Source organism: Pseudorca crassidens, chromosome 10 (assembly GCF_039906515.1).
Source record: "Pseudorca crassidens isolate mPseCra1 chromosome 10, mPseCra1.hap1, whole genome shotgun sequence".
In the NCBI taxonomy this organism is placed as follows: Eukaryota; Metazoa; Chordata; class Mammalia; order Artiodactyla; family Delphinidae; genus Pseudorca; species Pseudorca crassidens.
The window spans coordinates 103,456,960-103,483,958 of record NC_090305.1 but is presented as its reverse complement, the minus strand read 5'-3'; the positions used below and the strand labels follow the sequence as shown (position 1 = coordinate 103,483,958).

The following is a 26,999-nucleotide window of genomic DNA, read 5'->3' as shown; positions in this document are numbered from 1 at the left end:
CCAGGTAGACCATCCCCATCATCCCAGAAGGTACCTTGTGCCCTGCCCTAGTCGACGTCATCCCCCCAGAGGGTACCACGATTTTACTTTCCATCACGTTCAGTTGGTTTAGCCTGTTCCTGAACCTCATCTGAATGGAATCATGAATTGTGTATTCCTTTTGTCTCTGGCTTTTTTTAGCTCAACGTAATGTGAGATACATACCAGTTTTCCGTGTATCAGTGTTCTTTCGTATGGATCTCCCACAGTTGGTCTATCTATCCTCCTGTTAAACATCGTTTGGGTTGTTTCCAGTTGAGGCTATTACGAAGCTGCTATGAATGTTCTAGGGAACTCATTTCTCCTCAATATTTACCTAGGAGTAGAATTGTCGGGTCATAGGGTGAGCATAGATTTGGCTTTATTAGAAGCTGCCAAATAGGTTTACAGCATGGTCGAAGCAATATATACCCCGACTCGCGATGTGTAGGACTAGCGCTTTCTCCATGCACTGGCCGGCATACCCACACTGTCAGTCCTTTCACTCATGGCCATTGTGCTGATCGTGTAGTGGTTTCTCATGCGATTTCAATTTGCATTTCCCTGATGATTAATGAAATTGAGTATCTTTCCTCTGTTTACTAGCCATTTGGAAATCCTCTTTTGAAAAATGTCCTAGGCTTATTTTTTAATTGGGTTGTCTGTCTTTTTCTTTTTGATTTGTAGGAGCTATTTAAGTATCCTGGACACAAGTCCATTTTCAGATATGTGTACTGTGAATAGTCTCCCAATCTGTGGCTTCCCTATTCAGTTTTTTCAACAGCTTAATTCAGCTATAAATCTCATAACCATATAATTCATCTGTTTAAAGCATAAAATTCAATACTTTTTAATATATTCAGAGTTATACAGTCATCACCACAGTCAATTTTAGCACATTCTCATCACCCCAAAGAAACTCCATACCCCTGAGTTATCACCCCCCTCAGCCCTAGGCACCCACCAGTCCAGTTCTTTCTCTATAGATTTGCCTATTCTGGACATCTTATATAGACGGAATCATACAATTTTTGGTCTTTTGACACTGGCTTCTGTCATCTACCATAATGTTTTCAAGGTTCATCCATGTTGTAGTGTGTGTCATTGACTCATTCCTTTTCATGGCTAAGTAAAACTTCATTGAGTGGATATACCATATTTTTGTTTATCCGTTCGTCAGTTGATGGACATTTGGGTTCTTTCCACTTTTTGACTGTTATGAAAATGCTGCTGTGAACATCCATGTGCAAACTCCTGCATGAACACGTTTTCCATTCTCTTGGGTATATACTTTGGAGTGTATGCTGGACCATATGGTAACCTTTCTTTAACCTTTTGAGGAACTCCTAGACTGTTTTCCAAAGTTAGCTGCACCATTTTACATTCCCACCGTTGTAGTATGATGTTTCCAGTTTCTCCACTTCCTTGCAGCACTTGTTATATGTCTTTTTAATGATAACCATCCTGGTGGGTGCAAAATGGTATCTCATTGTGGCTTTGATTTTGCATTTCCCTGACGACTAATGATGTTAGGCATCCTTTCATGTGCTTCTTGGTCATTTGTATATATTGTTCGGAGAAATGTCTTTTCAAATCCTTTGCCCATCTTTCAATAGGTTGTCTTTTTATTGTAATTCTGTATACAAGTCCCTTATCAGATACATGATTTGCAAATATATCCTCCTGTTCTGTAGGTTGTCTTTTCACTCTCTTGATAGTATCCTTTGAAGCATAAAAGTTTTAAATTTTGATGAACTCTAATTGATCTATTTTTTCTTTCCTTGCTTGTGCTTTTGGTGTCATAGGTAAGAAAGTTTTGCTTAGCCCCAAGTCACAAAGATTTACTCTCATTTTTTAAAGAGTTTTATAGTATTATCTCTTTTTTTTAAAGATTTTTTTGATGTGGACCATTTTTAAAGTCTTTATTGAATTTGTTACAGTACTGCTTGTTTTATGTTTTTTGGTTTTTTGGCCACAAGGCATGTGGGATCTTAGCTCCCCGACCAGGGATCGAACCCACCCACCTTGTACTGGAAGGTGAAGTCTTAACAGCTGGACCTCCAGGGAAGTCCCGTATAGTATTAGCTCTTACCTTTAATCTTTGATTTTGAGTTAATTTTTGTGTGTGATCTAAAGAAGGAATCCAAATTCATTCTTTTGCATATGGATATTCAAATATCTCAGCACCATTTGTTGAAAAGATTATTCTTCCATTGAATTTTCTTGGCACCCTTGTCAAAAATCAACTGACCGTAAATGTGAGGGTTTATTTCTATTCCATTAATATAAATGTCTGTCCCTCCATCATTACCACACAGTCTTGATTCTTATAGCCACATAGGAAGTTTTGAAATCAGGAAGTGTGAGTCTTCCAACTTTGTTCTTTTTTTAAGGTTGCTTGGGCTATTGCATCTCCATATGAATTTTAGGGCAGCTTGTCAATTTCTGTAAAAAAGGCAGCTTGGGTCTTGATAGGGGTTGATGTGAATCTGTCTTTCAACTCGGGAGTGCTGACCTGTTAACAATATTAAGTTGTGAACATGCGACACTTTCCATTTACGTAGGTCTTCTTTAGTTTCTTTCAGTGATGTTTTGTTGTTTTCAGAGTACATGTTCTATGCCTCTTTTGTTAAATTTATTCCTAAGCATTTTGTTCTTATCTTATTTACTTTTAAAATTATTCTTAGACTTTTTAAAATAATTTAAAATAATTTTAAAATAATTCATGGGACTTCCCTGGCGATCCAGTGATTAAGGTTCTGTGTCTTTCCACTGCAAGGGGCACAGGTCCGATCCCTGGTTGGGGAACTAAGATTCCGCATGCCTCATGGTATGGCAAAAAATAAAATGAAATGAAAAGTAAAATTTATAGAAAAGTAACAAGATTAGGAGTAGTACACAGAACAACCAAATTCCATTTTTCCGTATTCATCTTCTAACGTGAAGTCCAATTTAACAGTTTTTTTCTGTATGGTTAGTACTTTTTGTATACGGTTTAAAAAGTCTTTGCGTGCCCCACAGAAACATATTCAGGGTTCCAAAGTATCCTCCGGTGATTGGAGGGTCACAGGTCAAATGAAGTCATGTGCCCTGGACAGCTCACGGCTTCTACCAGGGCGCAGTTATAACGTAGGTGGGTCAAGGTTGATGTTGGTGTACGTTTGGACTCATGGGATTCCAGTGCGTCCACTTGACTTCTGGCAGCACCATCAGTGGTTTGACCACTAGCAAGGAGCAGGACATTCTGGCCGCCCACTAACTGTTTAGCCCAGAGAATGGAGATGCCATGTCACCCAGAAAATGCAATGAGTGGTTTGGAGAAGGGGAAAGGAGCCAGGGGACCAGGCCCCTGAATGTGAGGTCCCTGCATCCACTGCAGGCATGTCCAGAGCAGGGTCCTGGGAACCCCGCGAGCTCCCAGGAGACTCGTCTGGGCTCCAGAGGCATAGGCCGTCCTTGCCTCTCTCCGAGGCTGCCCCAGGGTCTCTGAGGTTGGGCAAAGCCCTGGCCAGGATTCTGGAGATCTGGGCTCCAGTCTCCCCTCCTTGACCTGAGCAAGTCACTTACCTGTCTGGGCCAGTCATAAGAGGAGGAATTGGCGCGAAGCAGCTGGAAGAGCCAGGGTTCTGGAGTCAGGCTGACGTGGGCTCAAATCTCACCATCTGGTGGCCTTGGGAGAGTTACTTAATCCTTCTGGCCTAATTCCCTTATTGGTAAAATAGAAATAATAATAATGCAAGCGTTCGGTAACCATCAGCGTTGCTGTTTGTTGAGCACCTGCCCTGGGCTGGGTGCTCAGGGCACAGAGATAAGTAGCACTCAGTCTAGGGGAGAAGCAAGGCCCAGAAACGAATCTTCCTAAAACATGACAGAAGGAGGTCTGCACAAACCCTGTGCAGAGGTACGTGTGTCCGCATTTAGCAGAGGGGGAGATTGAGGTCCATGGTGGTGGAGTGACTTGCCCCAGGTCACATGGAGGCAACCGTCTAGATAGACAAGGACTCGTCCTCGTTCTCTAGAGCCCTCGAGGGTTGGGACAGGAACTCCACACAGAGCTGGGGAGGCACGTATGTGAGAGGGTAGACCGAGTCAGGAAGGCCTCTGGTGCCCCAGGGGGTTGGGCTGGACCCTGCAGGCATGGGGTCCAGTCACTTCGTACTCCTTACCGACTCTGGTCCGTGCACTCTCTCCCACAATGGCACCATTGGGTCCTGGCCTCTCCCCTGTTCTGGACGACTGGAACGGCCTTCTCACTGGTCTCCCACTCCAGCCATCTCCAGTTTGTTCTCCCAACAAAGTGAACTTTTAAAGACAGATAACCTGGTCACTTTGCTCCCCTGCTTAGCACCTTCAGTGATTCCCCACCACCCCAGGATGAAACCCAAGTCCCTTAAGCCTGCTGCAGGGCCCTGTGGGGTGGGTCCTGTCTGACCCTCCAGCTTCATCATGCTCCAATCCTGCACGCGGCATGCGTGCACACACCCACGGCACGCAAACCACACCCAACTCGGTTCCTCCTCCACCTCAGGGCCTTTGCACGTGCTGTCCCCACACCTGGAACACTCCCCCTCTTGTCTCAGTGTGGGCGTTGCCTCCCTGGTGCTAAGCCGGGTCTCCTTCCCGTGGTCTGCACAGCCCGTGTTTTTCCCGTCACAGCAGTTACACCCCTGTGTTGACGTCATCGTTTTGCTCACTGCTTTTCCCCTAGATTGCAAACTCTTTGACGGCAGAACAGCGTCTCTCCTGTTCCCACTGTCCCCTCAGGGCTTGGGGCAGAGCAGGCGCTCAGGATATTTGTTGAGTGATAAGGAGATGAGACCACGGATCTTCTACCCCCTTCCTCCCTCTGTGGTGGCTGCCAGGCCCCCAGGTGCGGTGATGGCAGAAACCGTTCAGGGAGCAATGGATGGGGTGGCGGGCCCTCGCGCTTCCAGCCGATGCGAGTTTGCAGAAAGGATGTCTGTACGGTTCCGATTGTGCTCCAGTTCAAGGAATGAGTCATGCTGTTGGTGGCCGACCTGCCCATTGGGACTGAGTCAATTGAGTGAGAATTAATTACAGATGAGAAGCCAGCTTGCAAAGCCATTAATATTTAAGCTCCCTGGAGTGTGATGCAAATGCAGCCATCAGCCTTGTCTTTGCTTGTCCTTCGTGTTCCCACTCCCTCTCCCTCTCCACCCCCTTCTGTGTACTGTGGTCTGCGTATCAGGGTGACCCTATTCGGGTCTTGGCTCCCCCGTGACTCATTCTCCTTTTCTGGTAAATAAGGGCGCTGCAGTGCATCCATCAGCAAGTATTATAAAACACCTCTGTGTCGCATGCTTTGCTGGACTTCAGAAGCATGGGAGGAAACCAACAGATGTGGCCCTGCTCTGAAGATGTCATATCTAAAATTGAACCATTGCTGCCGCAGGAATAGCGCTTTATAGTTTACAAAGCAGTTTCAAACATCAGGATGAGCCTCTCAGGAGCCTCACTTTGTAGATACCTGGTGGTACTGTTATCCCCATTTTCCAGGTGAGGAGACTGAGGCTCAGATAGGTTGACAGCTTGCCCGTGACCTCTTCTGGGGTAGCTGGGCTGGAACCTGGCACTGAGCCGATAAGGGGGTGTGTTAAAGTCCTCTGTCCACCAGCTGCCAGGCAGGAGGGGTTATCAGCCTCATCAAGCACGTTTTCTCTCTTTCTGTGGGATGCCGCAGCTGAGAAGACCCTGCAGGGCTGGAGACTGGGTCCTAGTGAACACAGAGACGCCGAAGGGAGGAGTGGGTGGGCCCTCCCATGCCAGGTCAAGGTCAACAGAGAAACCTCCCCTCCAGGTTCAGGATGACCCCAAGTGTCCCAGAGCCAGCTGTGGGCAGAAATAAGAATTCAGTAGCACCACCTGCCGGCTGCCATCCCCACCTAGCTGCCCTTTCATTGTCATTCATACTTTCTCCATCCTCCTAAACTTGCTTTCAGGAAAGGCTCTGGTAGCTCAGGTACAATGCGATTCGGTTTCTAATTATGGCCCAAGAGTGTGGCCTCCACTTAAGGACACACATTCTCTCCACCCAGTTTCCGACCTGAGTGTTGGGGCTGGCTAGGGCCGGCCTCAGACAGGACCAACTCATCCCCGCTCCTTGGGAGTGCAAGCCAGGGTGGCCGCCCTCCCCGTGTCCCCCCTGCCGTTCCCGGACGCAGGACGGGGTGAGGTGTTGAGGAAGTGGGGACCTTTGCAACCTCCACATCTGCTGCCCTTCCTGGAGCACAGTGGCCTCTTTACAGATGTTCCGGGGCAGCCAGAGAGTCTCCCCGGGTCTCTGCCCCTCCCGTTCTCTGTCTCGCTCTCTCCATCAGCACCCCTCCCTCTGCTCTCTTTGCTCTCTTCGTTCCCTCTCCACCTTTGCCTCCCTCTGCCCCATCCACCTCCCTGCCTCTCAGGCACTTTCCCTTTTCAGATCTCTATGTAAAGAAACTTTTCTAACAGTAAAAACTATTCAGCAGTGGGGTTAACTGTCTTGCCCATAATGAGTTCCCCATCAGGGAGGCAGTTGAACAGGCAGGGTGGTCGTCCTTCCTGAATGTTGACAAGGTGACGTCACCTTCTGGATTTGCGCCGGACCATGGCTGCTGATGCTGAGATTCACCTGATGTGCATTGCTTCAGGATTCAAGGTGGTTTCAGGATAGTCCATGTATTTAAAACCGTAGTACTGGGTCTCATGTAAGAGCATGTTTATTTGAAGATCAGACTTTTTTTTTTTCTTTTTTTTTGCGGTCCTCTCACTGTTGTGGCCTCTCCCGTTGTGGAGCACAGGCTCCCGACGCGCAGGCTCAGCGGCCATGGCTCACGGGCCCAGCGGCTCTGCGGCATGTGGGATCTTCCCGGACCGGGGCACGAACCCGTGTCCCCTGCATCGGCAGGCGGGCTCTCAACCACTGCGCCACCAGGGAAACCCAAGATCAGACATTTTTGTTGTGAGAAAGAAGTCGTACATTCTTTATAATCTTAATGTTTATTAAATTTACTTTAATTTTTAAAAAATATTTATTTGGTTACACTGCGTCTTTGTTGTGGCAGGCAGGCTCCTTAACTGCAGCTCTTGGGCTCCTTAGTTGTGGCTCACCAGCTCCTTAGTTGTAACATGTGACATCCTGAGTTGTGGCAGGCGGGCTTCTTAGTTGCAGCTCGCAGCCTCCTTAGTTGCAGCACATGGGCTCCTTAGTTGTGGCATGCAAATTCTTAATTGCGGCATGCATGTGGGATCTAGTTCCCTGACCAGGGATCGAACCCAGGCCCCCTGCATTGGGAACGCAGAGTCTTATCCACTGCGCCATCAGGGAACTCCCTAAATTTACTTTAATTGTTAAAGTATGTAATCATGATACAGAAATTTTAGAAAACAGAGGCAACAAGGGAAAATAATCATTCCTAATTCTATACCCCTGACACTGTAACTGTTTACATTTCATTCCCTTTCAGCTTTTTCCTTTATTCATTTTTTACACAGCCGTGTTAGGGTAGGAAGACAGCTTTGTACCCCTTCCTGATTTCTTAGCACTACGCATGAATGTTTTTACAGTCATCATCTTCACCATTTTTACACCAGGGAGCAGATGCCTATAGTTTCTTTAGACTTTGTTTTGAAAGAACAGCCCATGAACCTCTTCAGAGATGGATAATTGTAAAGCAAGAGCTGTATATTTCTTCAGAGAAGGAATTACCCAACTTCTTACCCATCTTGTAAAAGAAGAGTGTGCACCCAAGGTCCCACAAGGAAGGGGAGGAATGAGCATGCTTTAAACCTACTCCATACTGGGAGCCGTGGGGGGCTCTTTGGGCATCAGTTACCTGTGATCACCAGGTGCGTGTTGTCACCCCCATTTCACAGGGTCTGAGACACAGGTGTGAGGTCCCGTGCCATCAGTATGTACCCAGGGCTCCAAAGCCGCGGAGGAGCTGCCTGGGGGACTGTGCTCAGTCCAGTCGACTCATGCATAACAGGCCTCTCGGGGTTTCAGGATTTCCATGGAGCTGTCATGGGGGCCTTGGATGAGATGGACCAAGAGGGCAAGGACACGTTGGCCAGGGAGGAGCTGCGACGTGGCCTGAGTGAGCTCCCACCCATCCGCGACCTTCACCAGGGGATCCTGGAGGAGCTGGAGGAGAGGCTGTCACACTGGTGAGTGGCCCCGGACCCCCGTCCCCACCTCGTTGCCTTGGGGAATGCAGGAGGTGGGGTAAAAATCCCACCATGTGAAATGGTGTCTCCATTTGACTGGTGGGGAAGCTGAGACACGGAGGGGTTAGGTCGTTCACCCAAAGTAAAACAACCGTGGGAGAGTCGACCTGGGATCCCCACCGGGGATGCAATGCCAACCTTCACCGTCCAACACCGTGTGGTCACAAGGCTGAGTTCTTGCTGTCCTGTCCGCCCCCTCCTTGGCTGCAGGGAGAGCCAGCAGAAGGTGGCTGATGTCTTCCTGGCCCGGGAGCAGGAGTTTGAGCACCATGCCGCTCACATCCAGCAGTTTGATAGGTACCTGAGTCTGCTGGGTGAGAACTGCCTCCATGCCCCCCGGCTAGCAGCTGCCGTCCGAGAATTTGAGGTGGGTTGTTGGTAGTCCAAGAACCCGCTAAGGATGCAGGGGTGGGGGTGGGCATGGAAGGGCTTAATGCAAATCAGTGGGGCTTCTTAGTGGGGCAGACGGGCAGACCTGGGGGTAGGGAGGAGAGGGTGACCCAGCAGGAGGGGAAACCCAGAACATCCCCTATTGGGCCATTGATGACAGCTCCGTGAGCACCAGCCATGGGGAGAGTTTTAGTAGCTGTTTCTCTGTCCAGGAGAGAAGCACAAAGCAAGCTGGGGCCCTGAGCCACCAGAGGGCCCAACAAATGACCACCAACTGGGGATCCAGTTACTGGGCAGCAAAATCAGGGACTTTGTTCTACCACTAACATTAGGTGCAAAGCAGGGTCTGGGAGCGATGTATAACTGAGTGTAGCACAGTCTGTGAGCCTGAAAGAATGGAACTGTCAGAGTGGGGCGGTGCTAATCTGGGAGGACACCCTGGAGGAGGGGAACCTGGTTTTGGAGATGCTCAGCCTGGCAGGAGAAGACATGGAGGGAACATGTGTGGATGGGCTCATGTGGGATGCCGTAAGCCCGGAGACCTCAGGCAGGGGTCTCTGATGGAGTTTTGTTCTCCTGTCTCTTGGGAGCAGCAGAGTCAGCAAGGAGGTGGCCAGAACGTGAAGCACCGGCTGCTGAGGGTGGTTCAGCGCCTGTTCCAGTACCAAGTGCTCCTCACAGGTGGGCCTCACAGGAGGTCAAGGTGTACCGAGCTGGTGTGGGGAGGGGAAGCACCTGCAGAGGGGTGGGGGAGGCCTGGCAAGGTATGCGATGAGACCTCCCCTCCCACTGTAGCAGGAAGGGGTGGGAGGAAGGATGCCGTCACCCCCTGCAGAGGTGCCAGGCCCAGCCACCACCTTCCCTCCGGCTGAGCTTTGGATCCCCTGCTGCCACGTGGAAACTTGCCCGAGTGGCCACCTGCTACGTCTCCCTTAAGCCTCTCTGTCCTAACACACAGGAACTCACACCTTCCCCTGGGCTGCATTTCCTCCCTGGCTCAGTGGGTCTCATTTCCCTAAAGCTGTCTTATCACCAAAGCCCTCTTGAATCAGCGGATGTTTTCCCCCTTGGACCTGCTGGCCCTCTCTGTGGCTTTGCCGCTGACCACTTCCTGCTTCTCGAAGCCCTTTCCTCCCGGAGCTTCTGTGGTATACTCTCTCCCTGCCTCCCTCTGACCCCTCTGACCGCTCCCTCTCCATCTCTACTGGCCACTCTCCATGGCCCCGTAAATGTCAGTGATTCTTGGGGCTCTGCCCCAGGTCCTTGTTTCTTCCTTCTATACAAACTTCCCTCAGGAGTGTCATCCCCTCCCCTACCTCTGCCTGCCAGAAACACTCCTACCTCTGTCCTGAGCAACTGCCTTCTAAATGGACAGAGACCCCTGGCTCAGGAGCTGGTGCTCTGGTGGGGAAGATGGAACTACACACATAGAGACAGGCATGTAACTCCAGGGACCAGCCAGGCTGTAAGAAAAGACATTAGGGCCAGGAGATGGAGGATTTTTTCATCTAATTCAACCAGTATTTATGAATCACCTACTGTGTACCAGGCTCTGTGCTAGATGCTGGAAAGGTAGAAGTGAATTAAACAAACTCTGTGACGCTATGGAGCTTATACTCGAACAAACAAATAAGGAAATAAAAGTATAATATGTCCGTCATAAGAGCTTTACAGAAAAATAAAGCAGATTAAGGACATTCAGGGGAACAGGGATGCCGTATTAGATCCATCCCTCAGGGAAGACCTGTCTGAGGAGGTAACATTGAACAGAGATATCAGTGACGTGAGGACATGAGCGATATGAAGATCTGGAAGAAGAGAGTACCAGGTGGTGGAAATAGTAAGTGCAAAGACCCTGGGGTCTGAGCAAGCTTGGCACGTTCAAGAAGTAGCAAGAATGCCTACATTGCCCCACTAAACGAGAGGCCTGGAGAGGTAGCTGGAGCAAGACCAGCCCGTGTCGAGCCTTACGCGTGTAAATGTGTTAAGGGTCTGACACATCCCACTCTACCATGTTGGCGGCCACATCTGTCTCCCCCAGCCGACTGTGTGCTTCCTTGGCATAGCACAGTGCCAGCCACACAGCAGGTGCTGAATAGATATTTGTGGAATGAGTGAATGAATGACTAGCGGTGGTGGGCGTGATGCTGGTGGTGATTCTGGGGGCCCACTTTTGTGCCAGTGTGTTCTTGTGATGGGCTAACAGAAGAGAGGGTGGGCACCTCATTCTTCTGGAAGTCTCATTCCGTCTCTGGAGACAGAGGGGCTCCTGTTGTGGACACGAGGGGCTGGCCTCCCCAGGGCAAACTGACTCCTGGCTCTTGTTCTGTCTGCAGACTATTTAAATAACCTTTGCCCGGACTCGGCTGAGTACGATAACACACAGGGTAAGTCCGGTGTGAACCCAGAGGAAGGGGATACATTCCTGTTTTGGTCCCTCTCCCCAACTCTGGACTCTACACCAGATCCCAGGCACACAACACAGCCCCCTCCCCCCAGCTGGGTGTGCAGGGGACGTGAGGCCTCCGGGGCTGCCAAGTGACTCCCCTTCACTTCAACCATGGGGACTCCCTGGGATGGGCTGACGTCCAGTCAGAGGAGGAGAAGGAGGTGATCAGAATTCAGTGATAGGAGGTAGTGCCAGGTCTAAAAATCTCACCCAGACTCCCTGTTTCCTCCCAGTTCTGTGTGGCTGTCCCTGCATGCGACCTGCCGGGGCAGTCCCTATTTTAACATATTCTAGTTACAGCCAAGGAAACTGAGGCATGGGGTGGTCACGTGACTGTCAAGATCACTTAGGTGGTAGTGGCCAAGCTGGGATTGGGCCAGTGACCTGACCCGGCCATGGGAAGAATTGGTGCCACCCATACACAAGGCCCTGCAGGGATCCTGCGTGGGGAGAGGCGAGGAGGTGGCAGCTAGCCCGGCCCGCCCCAGGAGGCCCAGCCCTCGGCTCTGCTTCTTTCTGTAGGTTCGCTGACCCTCATCTCCAAGGTCACAGACCGCGCCAATGACAGCATGGAGCAAGGGGTAAGTCCAGCCCTGGGTAGCTTCCGTTGGCTGCAGGTTCCAGGAGCCCCTCCACCCTGCACAGGTCTGCCTTGTGATACCCCACTTCTTGGTGAGGGGCGCAGGCAACCATTTATCTCATGGGATCTTGCAACAAGCCATGGGTTCTGGCGCTGACATGTGCTGTGTGACCTCAGGTACTGTGTGTCCCTCTCTGGGTCTCCAGTTCACCATTTATTTGAATAGTGAGGGAGGCTGCAGACTTGCACAGACCTGATAAGTAGTGCCCAGACTGTAGTCTGAGAACATTTGCGTTAGCACCTGGAGTGGTCTGTAAACTACAGATTCCTAGGCACGCCTTAGGTCTTCCCAGTTGGAACTTCTGGGATAGGGTCCAGAGATAGGCATTTTTAACAAGCACCCCAAATAAATGGCCCACAAAAGTTTGAGAGCCGTTCATCCACGAGAACGTGTGAGCTCTAAAGCACACCTGGTTCTGACAGTGTATAACTCTGCATTCGGGAGGTGATCAGATGCTTGCTGCGTTTCTGTCCAGGATGGCCAGTTTTATCCCACCTCCCAACTCTGTTCCCGTGGTTACCACAGTTACTTGTGTCCACATATTTCTGCACCTCTAAGCAGTAAATATGCTAGAGCTGTGTGTTAAGAACGATTCTGAGGCCGAGTCCTAGGCCAGTGGGAAAGAGTTCAGTGATCGGTTAGTGATGTCTTCCACAGGCAGAGGTGGGAGTGATGGTGGTGTGTATGCCGAGCTGTTGCTCAGCTTTGCTGTGGCAGGTATGCAGAGCATCCGTGTAATCAGTCATCAGCAGATAGAAATAGGGGAAAGGAAATAACGTCTCTTGGACCCCTGCTGCATGTCACGTCTTGTGTTGGGGTCTGGAGATGCAGAGCTAAGACGTGAATCCCAGCCCTTGAGAAAATCACAGCTTAGTGGAGCAGTAAATACGTGGACATGAAGAACCATGATAAACATCGTGAGGGAGAGAGAGAAAGTGCTACAAGGTTCAGAGAAGGGATTCATCTCTCCAGCAGGGAGATCACTGAGAAGCAGTGATACAGGAGGAGCCCACACAGGGAGGAATGTGCGTGTGCCATGAAGGCAGAGGGAGCAAGGGTGGTCCAGGAAGAGGGCCTGGCCTGGGCACAGGCATGGAGATGGGAAAGTGCCAGACATGTCAGAGTTCAGAGGGTCACCCAGCGTGGCTGGAAGATGGGAACAGCATAGGTGCGGTCGGAAAAGAGTCTGAGGGGAGAAGTCAAGGTGGCTGGTGGAGACATGTGCAAGTGTGGAGGCTGAAGACAGCTGGGTGCGAAATCCAGGGGGTCAGACACGCTGTTGTCATCAGCACCCACCCCCCTCCGGTGTCCGTGGGCTCCCTGCTCTCTGGCATTTTGGCATTTTGTACATACAGTGAGATTTCCCTCACTGTAGCCAAAAAACAGAGGTGCTTTGGAGTCGGCGCCCTGTCGTGACGTAGCAGCAGATGGGCTGGGCTGCCTACACTTCCCTTTAGGAGGGATATGCCTCTGCTTCCAAAAGGGAAAATCTAGGTCAGGAAGGGCTGTGTCTTCCCTCCTGTGGTGAGCTCCTGCACATGGCCCCTGCCTGGAGGAACAACTGGAGTAGCCCACGGCCAAACACCCTCCTGGCTTTCTCCAAGGGCCAGGCTTGATGCTACGCCAAGATGCAGGCTGGCTGTTGTCTCTCCAGCTGCCTGTGGACACTGCACCAGGCCTGCTCTGGACTAGTGGCCTCCACCTCACGCCTGCTGGGATCGGGCTAGGACTCTGCCTGAGCCATGGACGGGCGGGTCCAGATAACCCAACCCCGACGCAGAGCTCAGTGGCTGTGAGTGTTCCTGAAAGATGGACTGGGGCTCTGCCTCCCCCTCCCCCCTGGTCCCCCTCCAGCTCAGGCCTCATCACCTCCCAGCTCTGCCATTCCATTCTCCATCTGGCAGCCAGAGTGATCCTATTAAAATATGTTTGATGGTGCCAGAACCCCTTTTTGCAAAGTCTTCCATGAATCTAGATGGCCTTCAGTAGAATCTGGAAAGTACTTATTGGTTGTGAGGACCAGCGAAGGCTACTTGGAGGAGGGCAGCGTTCGTTTGGGGTTTATGCTCACATCAAACCATTACCACAGTTCCTCACACAGGTCATAGCTGGAGGTATGGTTTCCAGGAAAAGCCAGATCCCACCACCCCGCCAATCCAAAATGGGACCCACATACCATCCAACACACAGTGTGAAACACCACCATCCCCACCTCTCCCCAGCCCCTGGCTACCACCATTCTGCTTTCTGAATAGAGCTTTTTCGGGAACAGTTTTAAATGTATAGAAAAACATTGAGAAGATTATACAGAAAGTTCGCACGCGTGCCACAGTTTCCCCTGTTACGAACATCTTATATTAGCGTGGTACATTTGTTACAGTAAAGAACCAATATTGATGTAGTATTATTAACTAAAGACCATAGTCCATTCAGATTTGCTTAATTTTTGCCTAATGTTTTCTCCAGGTTGTCATCCAGGATATCGCATCACTTTTATTTTTATTTTTTTTGTTTGTTTTGGGTTTTTTTTCACACACACTGTATTTTATTTTACAAGAGATAAATAAACTGACACCAAGCATTGTAAATGGGTGACCACAACAAAAGCAAGCAACAATGATTGCAATTACCGAACATGAAACACACTCACACTATGTCATAATATTGACATTCAGTCCAGTAATCCTCCACTGTAACAGCTCCTTTACTTTGCAGTGAAAATTGATTTGTATATTTTTTGCCTCTGAGTCCTTGTGGGATTTTTTTTTTATTCAAACAGAAAGTCACAAAAATTATAATCATCCTCATCAGTTCACTCAGTCCCATGTAATTAATTTCTTTTTCATTCTTGATCTTTTGTTAGCACTTTTATGAATTCATCAGTTTTCCATTAGAGTTCTGAAAATGCTTACTCTTCCAGTTCAGCAGTATGGTCAGTTACCAGAAACCTTTACTTGTCAGAGTCTTTTCCATGAATTCCTTGAAGATGAAACCCTTTTATAGGAACATTTTTGCAAAAGCATCAGAGTATACCCAGAACTGTCTGTAAATGACAAAAGACTTAAAAATGACCATGGTTAAAGATTTGATGAAAGTTCGTAATAATGCAATTGACAAGGAAATTTAGTTGTTTCTGAGATATACATTTTAAAGTAATAACTAGAATTATGACTTAAACATTATACCAGAACATATAAGATTTTTAGATATTTATCACGTCACTTTTAGATGTCACGTTTCCTTAGGCTCCTTTGACTGTGACAGTTTCTCAGGCTTTCTTTGTTTTTGATAACTTTGACAGTTTTGAAGAATACCAATCAGTTATAGTGTAGGATGCCCTCTGTTGGGATTTGTCCGATGTTTTTCTCATGATTAGACTAGGTTTGTAGTTTAGGCGGAAGATCACAGAAAGTACGGTTCTCATCATAGCATATGAAGGGTACATACTGGCAACCTGTTGTATGACTGTTGATGTTGACTGTGATCACCTGGCCAAGGTTGTGTTTGTCGGATTTCTCCATGTAAAGTTCCACCCCCACCTGCCCTGTCCGTACTCTTTGGAGGAAAGTCACTTATGCACAGCCCACATTTAAGGAGTGAGGAATAATGCTCCCTCTCCTTGAGAGCAGAGTATCTACCTAAATTATTTGGAATTCTTCTGCAAGGGAGATTTGTCTCTTCTCTCTCATTTATTAATGTATTCACTAATTCTAAATAAATTATTTATATCAGTAAGAATTCACGTATATTTATTTTATGTTTGAGTTCTAATCCCATCTACTTTATTTTATTTCTCAAATTGTTCCATCTTTGGCCATTGAGAACCTGGCCAGTTGGTTCCTGTGCCTCTTACATATACCCCCATTGATGTGGGTTTGGGTGGGGGTTTTTATTTTGTTTATTTATTTTTTGAGCACTTCCTTACTTTCTGGCACTACTGGATGGTCCAGGATCATGTTGTATATTTCCTGCCCCAGTCCTAGAATCAGCTATTTCTCCAAGGAGGCTTGGTTCCTTTAATTGGTTAATGGTATTAGAAACCAAGATCTGGGCACCAGGTTTGCTCATTGCTATTGGGGTATCATTTCTTCTAGATTCTCTTAGCTATAGAGCAAAGTAATAAATGTGTATATACCAACCTGTGTATATACTCATATTTATAGCTATTTCTATATATAACCACCTGTATTAAGCTAGATATGAGTTCTTACTGATGTCTTCAACTCTGATTCTTACCAAATGGATCATTCCAGCCTCCTTCCCTGGCTTATCTGTAAATTTCCACTCCAACAGGGAGAAACCTGGCTCCTGCCATCCAACATCCATTTATTTAATTGATCAGTTTACCTTCCTTCTTGAAAAATATTTTTCCTGGGTATAGAAATATGGGTTGACCAATATTTTCTTTCAGTACTTCAAAGATGCCATGCCACTGTCTTATGGCCTGCCTAGTTTCTGATAAGAAATCTGCTGCAATGTTTATATTTATCCTCTTTATGTAAAGTGTCCCTTTTTTACTAGCTGCCTTCAAGATCTTCCCTTTACATTTGACTTTCAGAAGTTTGACTATGATATCTAAGTATGTGTGTTTTGGAGGGGTGTGGCATTTATCCTGTTGTGATTCTTAAACTTCCTGGACCTGTGGTTTGTTGTTGTTCATTAATTTTGGAAAATTCTCTTGGATGCCCTGTTCTTCCTCCCCACCCCCACACTCTATTTTCTCTTTGTGTTTCAGTTTGGTGAATCTCAACTTACCTATCTCCAAGTTCATTCATTCTTTCCTCAGCTGTGTTCAGTTTGCTGTTAAGCCTGTCAAAGGAATTCTTCATTTCTGATACCACATTTCTTATTTTTCACATTTCCGTCTGTTCATGCATGCTGTCTACCTTTTCCACTAGCTCCTTTAACATATGAATCATAGTCATTCTAATGTCCCTGTCTGATGGCTCCAACATCTGTGTCACCTCACATTCTGGTTTTCTTGAATGCTTTATCTCTTGAAAATGAGTTGGGGTTTGTTCTTGTTTTTTGCGTTTGCCGTAATGTTTAATCAAATACCAGACATTATGTGTAGAAGAACTGTAGAGACTGGGGGAAATAGTGTCTACCTCCAGAAGTGGACATGCTTCTTTTTTACTCATGCCATTCATGTCGAGGGTGGGAGTTGCATCAATCCAGTCAGTAGTTGAGCTGGGTTTAGGTTTTGTTGTCACCATCCTCGCCTTCAGAGCCCCACAGACTTCACGCTCCTCCAGAAGGGGGCTGCTGTTACCTGATGCTGTGTGTTGGGCCTGAGGTGCTGGAGAGTTTTTCTCATGTTCCTGCTCCATCTTTGGAGATCTCCTTGTTCTTGCCCCTTCCCCTTCTCAGGGGTAGACCACTGTTTCCTGTTACTCCGTGCTAGGCTCATAGGTCACAGCTCTCCTGGACAAGCCTCAGTCTTAAGTAGGGCCTGTGAGCCAGGCTCTCTCAGCATTCCTGCCCCTCCTCTGCATGGTGGCAAAACTGCTGTGTGTCTGTGGCGGGTCTTTGACAGGTTTCTGCTTTGTGTTGGTGCACAATCCTGGGCCTGAGAGGTTACCCACCTCTTCTTGGAACAGATGTCTTTTGCTTCTGCCCTTTCCCCAGAAGCAGTGGGCAGCTCTTTGCCTGGGCTCTGGGAGTGGGAGGGTTGCCCCACCTCCCCCAGTGACTGAAGGGTTTTGTACCAGAGAGGGGCCTGTGGAAGTGGGCAGGGTTTTATTCCAGCCCCCAGTGGTAGCCTGCTTGCCTTCACCACCAAGAGGGGGTTCTCTCTGGCCCCAGTCTTCTTTATAAGTATCTGGCAGAAACTCCTGGAAAAGAGCTTGCAAGTGACTGCAGATGCGCCTTGTGTCTGGGGCTCCCTGTTATTCTGAGTTGTCCCACCAGTCCACACCTGACCTTTAAGAATCTATCAACATTTTAGCTGCTTTCTTCTCACCTTTTTTATGCCGGCCACCTCCTCCCCCATGTGTTGCCAAAGGCAGAATAGCTCGTTCCTCTTGTGTTTCCATGGTGGGGCTGTGGTCCGTCTTTGGGACTCAGTTCACCCAGTGGCCTTGGGACCCCACCTCTCCCATAGGCATAAGAAGAGTTATGCTTTTGCAGATGATATGGCTTTTTCTCCCTGTTAGGTTGGGGGCATGGTTTCCTTGCAGCTCCTACATGATAAGCGGAAGTGGAACAACTTATATACATTTCTAATGGGTAGGATTTTATGCCCTAAACTGGGGACAGTGTCAAGGCCTGAAATTCAAGACAGTTTCTCTACACACAATTTTCACCTCGTTCATTGGCTTTAGAAACAACCCTGCAAAAGGTTAAGGGGCATGTGCCCCATGGGTTAGGTGCTTGTCATTTCTCATTTTACGGGATGGTGTGCATAGGCCTGGGGGCATGTCACCTTACGTATTGTGGATTCCCGGTGAGGGACCGACAGGGAGCTCCCGGCACACTTGTGTTTCTTGAGGGAGTACAGAGCATTTCCTCCACAGGTGCTACGGTTTTTTCGTTATTCTCTCTCAGGCCCTGCCCGCCCCCCACCCCCACAAAGGACACAAGCCCACAGAGCCAGTCCGGCCTTGGACATCTGTCACCTCTGGGTTATTGAGGTCCGGATGCTCCAGGCGTTACAGGGGACACAGGCTAGAGTAGGAGCAGAGGCCGGGAGACAAACAGGTATCGGACGGCACAGTGAGGCCACGTGACCATCTCCACGGCCTGCAGAAAGATGGCAGTGTCAGACCCCAGGCCCAGAGAGACTAGCCTGCTTGTAGGCAGTCCACACAGGTGGCATCCTGCAGACCCAGGCTCAACTCCTGGTCCTGCCACCGACAGGAGGTCAGATTGGAAGCAAGTCCCTTCTGGGCTGCATTTCCTTCTTTGAAGTGGAAACAATGCCAGTCCTTACAGAGGAGATGAGGCGTCCTGACCATCTCCCCCTCGCCCTGCTCCCGCCCGCAGGAAAACCTACAGAAGCTGGTCCACATTGAGCACAGCGTTCGGGGCCAAGGGGATCTCCTCCAGCCAGGAAGGGTGAGTGCCACCACTGCTGCCAAGGGCAAGGGCAAGGGCAAGGGGCAGCCCGGCAGGCAGGCGAGGCCTTGATAAGCCCCATTGTTCAGCTGGGCTGGCCCCAGGCAGGCCTGGCTGCAGGTGCCTTTCACCCAGGAGGGTGGGGGGAGGGCAAGGGCTCTGCTGGGCTCCCCAGGCCCCCCAGCTGCCTCCCCTGGGCTTTTCCGCTTTCAGGGCCTTTAAAGAAACAGTGCCATTTGGGTTCCGTGTCCCTCTGAGAAAAAGAGACACCAGTATTCTTAGTTTAGTCCAGTTGCTGGGAAATCAGGGAAACCATCTCTCAGGAACCCCAACAAAGCATTTTAAAAGTAACATTTTTGGGGATTCCCCTGGTGGCGCAGTGGTTAAGAATCTGCCTGCCAATGCAGGGGACACGGGTTCAAACCCGGGTCTGGGAAGATGTCACGTGCCACGGAGCAACTAAGCCCGTGTGCCACAACTACTGAGCCTGCGCTCTAGAGCCCGCAAGCCACAACTACTGAGCCTGTGTGCTGCAACTACTGAAGCCCGTGCACCTAGAGCCCATGCTCTGCAACAACAAAAGCCACCGCAGTGAGAAGCTTATGCACCACAACAAAGAGCAGCCCCTGCTCGCCGCAACTAGAGAAAGCCTGTGTACAGCAGAGAAGACCCAGTGCAGATAAAAATAAATAAATAAATTTAGAAATAACATTTTTTAAGAGACAAATTTATCCACTTTAAGCTTCCAAATGGAAAACATAAAACTCAGCTCAAGGGCTTCCCTGGTGGCGCAGCGGTTGAGAGTCCGCCTGCCGATGCAGGGGACGCGGGTTCATGCCCCAGTCCGGGAAGATCCCACATGCCGCGGAGCGGCTGGGCCTGTGAGCCATGGCTGCTGAGCCTGCGCGTCCGGAGCCTGTGCTCTGCAACGGGAGAGGCCACAACAGTGAGAGGCCCACGTACCGCAAAAAAAAAAAAAACTCAGCTCAAGAATAGTCAAAAATATGTTTATTACCTGTTCCAGTCCATGAAGGACAAGGAACAAAGAATGAGAGATTGCACTTAGGTGTAAAGTCACACCTAATGTTTTGGCCCGAGTCATCAGTTTAGTGAATATTTATTAAACATCTATTTGTATCCTCCAGAATTGAGGGGGCTGTAGCAACTGTTCACAGGTCTTCAGCCATTTTAGCAAACTTTCAAAGGCTCTGTTCCAATTGGACCCCTTGTGGTAGCGAACCAGCAAGCGAGTCATTGTCTGGACCACTCTGTGGCCGGAACGGTGTCTGGGGTTGGTGTAATTCAAGGTGGATGCTCCTGAAAGGCCAGGTGCCTGTCCGCAGAGCTGCTCCACCAAACACGGGGCACGTCTCCTAAGCTGGGAATTCTCCCATGAGTTGCTCTCTGGTACTCTGGGAGGTGCCGTAATTTGTTTCCCACTAAAGGGCCTCCCCCCACCCTTCTCCAGGACATAGGGGGGTGTCAGCCTGACCACGGAGGTCTGCTTCTCTCCTCACAGGAGTTTCTGAAAGAAGGGACACTGATGAAAGTAACAGGGAAAAACAGACGCCCCCGACACCTGTTTCTGGTAAGTACCTGGCCCCCATCCAGGCCCCAGGACTGTCACGTTCTGTAAAGTGTTCTGGGGCAGTACTCAAGGACAGCTGCAAGCAAAGGGGAGACTAGACCAGAGCCTAATCCTTAGGGTGCGGATCATTCTGAATAGCCGAGCTTTCCAGAAAGCTGAGGGCTTTACAATCCATCCCTAATGTATTACTTGAACGATTTTGAGGGGAATGTTGCCAAAATTTAATTACCCAGGTGCCCATCCTAAAACCAAGAAGTTCTTAAACCGGGAATAGCTGTTCAACTGCCTTATCTAACAAGCGAGAAAACTGAGATCCAGAAAGGAGGGTTGACTTGGCCGGATCTCCCTGCAGGTTGGTGGCAGAGGTCCAGAAGGGAACCAGGGTTCTGACCCGAGCCCAGCCCTTTCTCCACTGTGCACAGGATGGGATATACGTAACATTTTTGATGATTTACCGCCACAGTCTGGAACACCAGGGAGTGTCCAGGCCTGGGGTATAGTAACATCAACCTCAGTGGCTACTGAGCTACAAGCAGCTCTTTGCCCCAGTCCTGAGACCCAGCCCATGCCCTCCCCCCCCCGCCCCGCAAGTAGTTTTGCCTTTTAAGTTCTTCTCTCTGCTGGATGTAATTTTTCTCTCTGCTCCTTCGCCGTTAGCTGTCATCTCTTGTTACTGTCAGTTGTGGCTGCCCTAACAGTCTCCTTACACTTTGTTACAATTGTGTGCAGAGTAAAAGGAGAGAGGCTCTGAGTCAGTGTGTAGGAACAGGCCGACAAAGAAAGGGCATTGGAGGAGTGGGAACAGCATGGGCAAACGTAGAGGCGGGAGGAGCGTGGTGTGTCTGGAGGACCTCTGTGAGTCTCGTGGAGTCATTGGCTGCAGATGGGGTCTTCCACTCACGAGCTGGGTCTACACCAGGCCTCAGATAGACCCTCTGCCACTTGGGGACTGAATTCCAGAGAGGGCTCATGGTCCTGAGCAGGGGAATCCTGAGCCTGACCGAAGCGGCACGTCTGCGGCTGCCCATCAGGGTTTGGGGAGCCTCTGTGGCACGTGTCCCAAGGCCCCAGCCCGACCTCAGTGGGTCACTCTACTCCTCATAGAGCACAAGGGGCGCTGAGCTTAGAGGCTCTTCTCCCTCTGTTCCCTCCTCGCAGCCACCTGTCACCTCCCGTGAGAACCCCTCCCTCTGGCTGACTGGTGCTGCAGTGCAAGGCAGGCAGCGTGGTCCTGGACCACTCATAGAGCCCTGGGTGCTCGTGGCGTTGCCATGGCAACAGGGGCTCCAGGGGCAGCCGCAGGGAGGCTGGAACTGCTGTGGTAGTGACACAGGAGGGTTCCCCATGGTGGGCGGGGTGTGACCACCACCAACACACTACCCTGCACACACTTGGAGGCACCCTCATTTACTCATGACCCTGGCTCTGCCGCTGATGAGCTTTGTGATCCTGGGAGGTTGTCTAGCCAGTCTGTGCCTCGGTTTCTCCTTCTGTGAAATGGGGATGATAATAACAGCACCTGCCTGAGGGAATTGCTGGGGGATGAATTGAGATCATTCCGGGGGCTTAGCCCAGCACCTGGCCTGCCCAGGAGTGCATGTGGAATGCCCAGTAGTTCTTGTCAGTGTTAGAAGAACAGAGCCAGAAGGGGCTTTGAAGGTTCCTCTGACCCAGGGGTCGGCCTGCTGCCTGTTTTGTTCAGAAAGCTCTATTGGAACGCAGCCTCACGCATTCTTTTATGATTTGTCGGTGGCTGCTCTTAGGCTGTAGCAGCTGAGTTGAGCAGTTGCGACAGAGACCATCTGGCCCACAAAAACTGAAATATTTACTATCTGGCCTTTTACGAAAAAATTGCCAACCCTGGTCTATTCCAACTCTGTTTAGACAGTGAGGCCCAGAGAGAGGAAGGGTTTGCCTGAGGTCACACAGCAGCTCAGTGCCCAGGCCGGGTCTCCCGCACCACCCTGGCCAGAAGCGCCAGGAGAGCTGGTGGCAGGAAAACTCACCCATTCTGTCCCCTCAGCAGACTCTGTCTGCAGGGAGAGGAGTGTAAATCCTGAGTTCTTGCTCCATTTCAGACCCCGAGATGCCTTGTCCTGTTCTATCCTCAGGACACCCCTAGTCTGCCTTGGCTCCCACGCATAGGGGCTCACTGGGGACCACTCTCAATGTTTGTAGTGATGTGGGGGTAGGGATGTCCTCCGCTTGGCAGGTGAGGAGGCTGAGGCTCAGAGAGGGCAACGGCTTGTCCAAATTCACAGAGCTGCTGCAGAGCAGGGTCAGGACTGACGGCCCACAGCCCCACCCAGAGCGTGACATCGGCTCTTCAAGCTGTAAACTTTTAGCCAAACAGAAGCACTCTCTCCGGAGGAGAAGTGACTTTCCTTATGTTTCTTCATCTCTGCCCTTCTTCAGGGCAGGAAGCTTCAGTTGTTCATTCAACAAATATTAATTGAGCACCTACTGCACTGCTGGAGGTACGGCAGTGAATAGAACACACCAGCTCCCTGTCCCCAAGGAGCTTCCCCCTTCCCTCCCTTCCTTCCTTCACTTTGCTTGGTAGAGGCTTAATTAATTAATTTTAAATATTTATTTATTTTTATTTTTGGCTGTGTTGAGTCTTAGTTGCGACACGTGGAATCTTTGTTGCGGCATGCGTGATCTTCCATTGCGGCGCGTGGGCTTCTCTCTAGTTGTGCGGGCTTCTCTCTAGTTGAGGCGCGTGGGCTCAGTAGTTGTGGCGCACGGGCTTAGTTGCCCCATGGCATGTGGGATCTTAGTTCCCCGAACAGGAGTTGAACCTGTGTCCCCTGCATTGGAAGGTGGATTCTTTACCACTGGACCACCAGGGAAGTCCCTGAGGCTTAATTTATATAGAGTTAAATGCATCAATTTTAAGTGTACGTGTTAGTATGTGTTGACAATTGTATATCATCGTGTGACCACCACCTGGGTCAAGGTACAGAACATATCCAGCCCCCAGAAAGTTGCCCTGTGCCCCTTGTCAGGCACCTTCCCCCACCCCCACCCCCGGCAACCACTGGCCTTGTTTCCATCAGTATAGATTAGTTTTGCCTGCTCTGGAGCTTCATATAAATGTTATGAAGCAGCATGTACTCCAGAGTCTGGCTTCTTTCCCTGGCATGTGTTGGAGGTTGAACCCTGTCATCAGGCATGTATCTGTCTGCTCTGTGGTTACTGTGTGGCTGTGAGGTGTGGATGAATCACAGTTTCTGTGTCTAGTCACCCGTTGATGGACGTTTGGGTTGTTTGCTTTTGGGGCTGTTATGAATAAGCCTCTAGGAACATTCCCATACCTGACTTTTTTTTTTTTTTTTTTTTTGTGGTACGCGGTCCTCTCACCGCTGCGGCCTCTCCCGCTGTGGAGCACAGGCTCCGGACGTGCAGGCTCAGTGGCCACAGCCCACGGACCCAGCCGCTCTGCGGCGTGTGGGATCCTCCCAGACCGGAGCACTTACCCATGTCCGCTGCATTGGCAGGCGGACCCCCAACCACTGCTCCACCAGGGAAACCCCCCATACCTGACTTTTTGTGGGCATCTGCATTTGTTCCTCCTGGGTGTCTATGTCAGAGTGGAATTGTGGGGAAGGGTGTCCTGTTTCACTCCAGAGTGGTTTTGCTCTCCTGTGTGGGTCACGGGGAATGCAAGATGCCTCTGCTCAGTGATGCTCCAGGACACACCCAGCACAGCCTTCTGGGGCCAAGACATGTCTGATGGGGTTCCCCTCTCCCCAGATGAGTGATGTGCTCCTGTACACGTATCCCCAGAAGGATGGGAAGTACCGGCTGAAGAATGCATTGGCGGTGGCCAGCATGAAGGTAGATACCTGGGGTGGGTGCCCTGGGGTGGGCGGGGGGACCCCAGGGGAGGCAGAGACACAGCCCTGCTTGTGGAGCTCACAGACCAGCGGAGGTGAGGGAGCCTGGGTTGTGAGTTACAGCAGGATTCTGTTGTAGGTAGTCCAGGGAGAGTGAGGCTGAGGGAGGCCTCCTGGGTGGGGGAGCTGAGTCCCTTAGAGTGGATAATATTTGGACAAATAGGGAAGGGAGAGAAGGAGGGGGTCCTAGGAGGAGGGAAATGCATAAGGAAAGGCTTGGAGGGAGGAAACAAGCAGGTGTTTTTTTTTAATTGTGGTAAAATATGCATAATATAAATTAACCATTTTTAAGTGTACAATTTGACAGCATCAAGTACATTCACGTTGTTGTACTGCCACTGCCACCATCCACCCCAGAACTCTTTTCATCTTTCCAGTGTGAAGCTCTGTCCCCATTAAACACTAATTCCCCATCCCCCCTCCCCTAGGCGCTGGGAGCCACCATTCTACTCTCTTGTCTCTGTGAATTTAGCTACTCTGGGGACCTCATATAAGTGGAATCATATGCGATGTTTGTCCTTTTGTGACTGGCCTACTTCACTGAGCATAATGTCCTAAAGGCTCATCCATGTGGTAGCAAGTGTCAGAATCTCCTTCCTTTTTAAAGCTGAACAATACTCCGTCGTATGTGTAGACCACACTTTGTGTACCCATCATCCATCCATGGACACTTGGGTTGCCCTCACCTTTTGGCTGCTGTGAATAATGTACATGGGAGTGCAAATACCTATTCAAGTGGCAGGTATTTCTTAAATGTGAGAGAGATGCCAGCCCAGCTGGACATTCTCATGGGTGAGCTTGGAGAGAAGGGAAAGTGACACAGCTGTGACCTCACTTGCTGTAACTTGGGTCCCGAATACGGGGCTGGTTGGGAGCTGAAGGGGATTCTCAATGAGTAGGAAGTTTTAGGAAGTTAATTCCAGCCCAGCGTGGGGACAGGGTCAGAGGGGCGAGCACTCAAGTGGGGGAATTGGGTGTGGGTTGTCATTTGGGAGGGCGGAGGGACGGGAGGGAACATGCTGTAGGGGCCCTGCAGGGGCTTTCCCGCTCCTGAGGCTCCTAACCTGGAGAAGGGGAAGGGAAGCACCTCGTTCAGCTGGGAGGCGGCTTCCCTTTTTGAACCAAAGCTTCTGCTCAGGAGTCTGTGACGGAGGCCGTGAGGGAGGGTGGCCATTGGACAGGTACTTGTCCAGAACGATGGGTTCTAAGAGGGATGCTCGTAGCCTTCCTGGGTGTGGGCTGGTGGCCACAGAGTTGGAGTCGGCAGCCGAGCCCTCACCGCACGCCTGTGCACACACACACACAAAGACACACAAACACACACACACACAAACACACACCCCTCCATCTTCCACGTAAGAAAGGTTTGCCCTTTACAATGAGGAAACTCAGGCTCAGAGTGGGGCAGTGGCAGAACCCCTCCTGCCCCCATCCTGAGGGGCCGCTGTTGGTTTCCAGGTCAGCCGCCCTGTGATGGAGAAAGTGCCCTATGCCCTGAAGATCGAGACTTCCGAGTCCTGCCTGACCCTGTCTGCAAGGTAGGAGGAGGGGAGAGGAGGGACGGTCTGGGGCAGAAGGGGCAGGATTTTGCTGGTGGGAACATTTGGAATAACAGGTGCTGGAAGTGTTGTCATTTTTATTTCGGTATCCTTTTGGGTAAAGGACTTTTGTCTTTTCATTATTTCTTGTCCTTTTGGGGATCACAGACCTCTTGGAGAATCTGGTAAAACTATGGCTTCTCTCCCCAGAAAAAAAAATGAGCATACACGTAAAACTTTACATAGAATCTCGGGGGTTTCCAGAGCCCGTTGCTTAAATATAAAAATATCTCATCGTTGTAAAACCCTAAGGATTATTGGGTCTTTGCAGCAGTAAGAAAAGTTACAGCCAATGAAAAGTGCGTAGTGCACCTTAGTTTACAAAATGGTCTGCGTTTAGGCTTCCAGGTCTGGAGAGCAAGAGAAAAATAAGGAGTGAGCATTCATCATTTTACTTTCCCTGTTTGGGGGTAAGGCCTTTCTATCAGAGATGGCTGTTTTCTTTAGGCCCTCGAGCTCTGCCCCGGGGACCCCTCCTCGCTGGCTTCTGGCAGAGAAAGGGCTCCCCCCTCCCTCTTTCGGGGCAATGCCAGGTCAAGCCAGGGTGCGGAGGAGGGGCTCAGAAACCAGGGAGCGGGGGCTCCTGCCAGGGGCCTCTCTGGGCAGAGTAGGGGTACAGAGTTCCCCAGGTTGGAGTGTCTTCCCTCCCAGCCAGCGTGTGACCCGGGCGGCAGCAGGTCCCTTTGTGGGCGTGGTTCTGGGTGTGGGATGGGACTTCCGGCCTGACGCACACGCTCTGTCATAGATGCGCTTTCCCGTCCTCAGTGCCCAGTCCTGTGCTGAGGATACAAACTGTCTAAGCCCTGGTTTGCTCAGAAGAGCCCACTTTACGGGTTGGAAAGTTATGACCTAGCAGAGCATAACTGCTGTAATAGTAGTGATGACAAAGGTGACATACACTGGGCACCTGCCAGGTGTCAGGCGCTTCCTCGGATCCTCAGCACCACCCTCGGAGGTGGGGCCTGCAGCTCCTCCCATGTGCAGGGAGTTGAGGCCTAGAGAGGGGTTCCACATCCATGTGAGGCAGAACTGGTGTTCAAACGCAGGACTGTGTGAGCCAGAGCACTTCTCCACTACTATCTACTGCCTGAGGGGGAAAAAGTAGCCTTGGAAATTCTAAGGAGTGACCCCTCCATC

The 26,999-nt window shown here is 50.1% G+C and overlaps 1 protein-coding gene across 3 annotated transcripts in view; it reads left to right on the top strand.

Moving 5' to 3' along the window:
- FGD5 (FYVE, RhoGEF and PH domain containing 5) overlaps positions 1 to 26,999 on the top strand; it is a 123,034-nt gene that overhangs the window by 82,739 nt on the left and 13,296 nt on the right. For all 3 annotated transcript variants that reach the window (XM_067755565.1, XM_067755566.1, XM_067755564.1), the window contains exons 6-14: positions 8,021 to 8,181; positions 8,452 to 8,608; positions 9,225 to 9,312; positions 10,968 to 11,018; positions 11,603 to 11,661; positions 18,706 to 18,777; positions 20,297 to 20,365; positions 24,122 to 24,205; positions 25,723 to 25,802. In XM_067755565.1, coding sequence (XP_067611666.1) covers positions 8,021 to 8,181; positions 8,452 to 8,608; positions 9,225 to 9,312; positions 10,968 to 11,018; positions 11,603 to 11,661; positions 18,706 to 18,777; positions 20,297 to 20,365; positions 24,122 to 24,205; positions 25,723 to 25,802 — 821 coding nt within the window. The remainder of the gene's footprint in view (positions 1 to 8,020; positions 8,182 to 8,451; positions 8,609 to 9,224; positions 9,313 to 10,967; positions 11,019 to 11,602; positions 11,662 to 18,705; positions 18,778 to 20,296; positions 20,366 to 24,121; positions 24,206 to 25,722; positions 25,803 to 26,999) is intronic.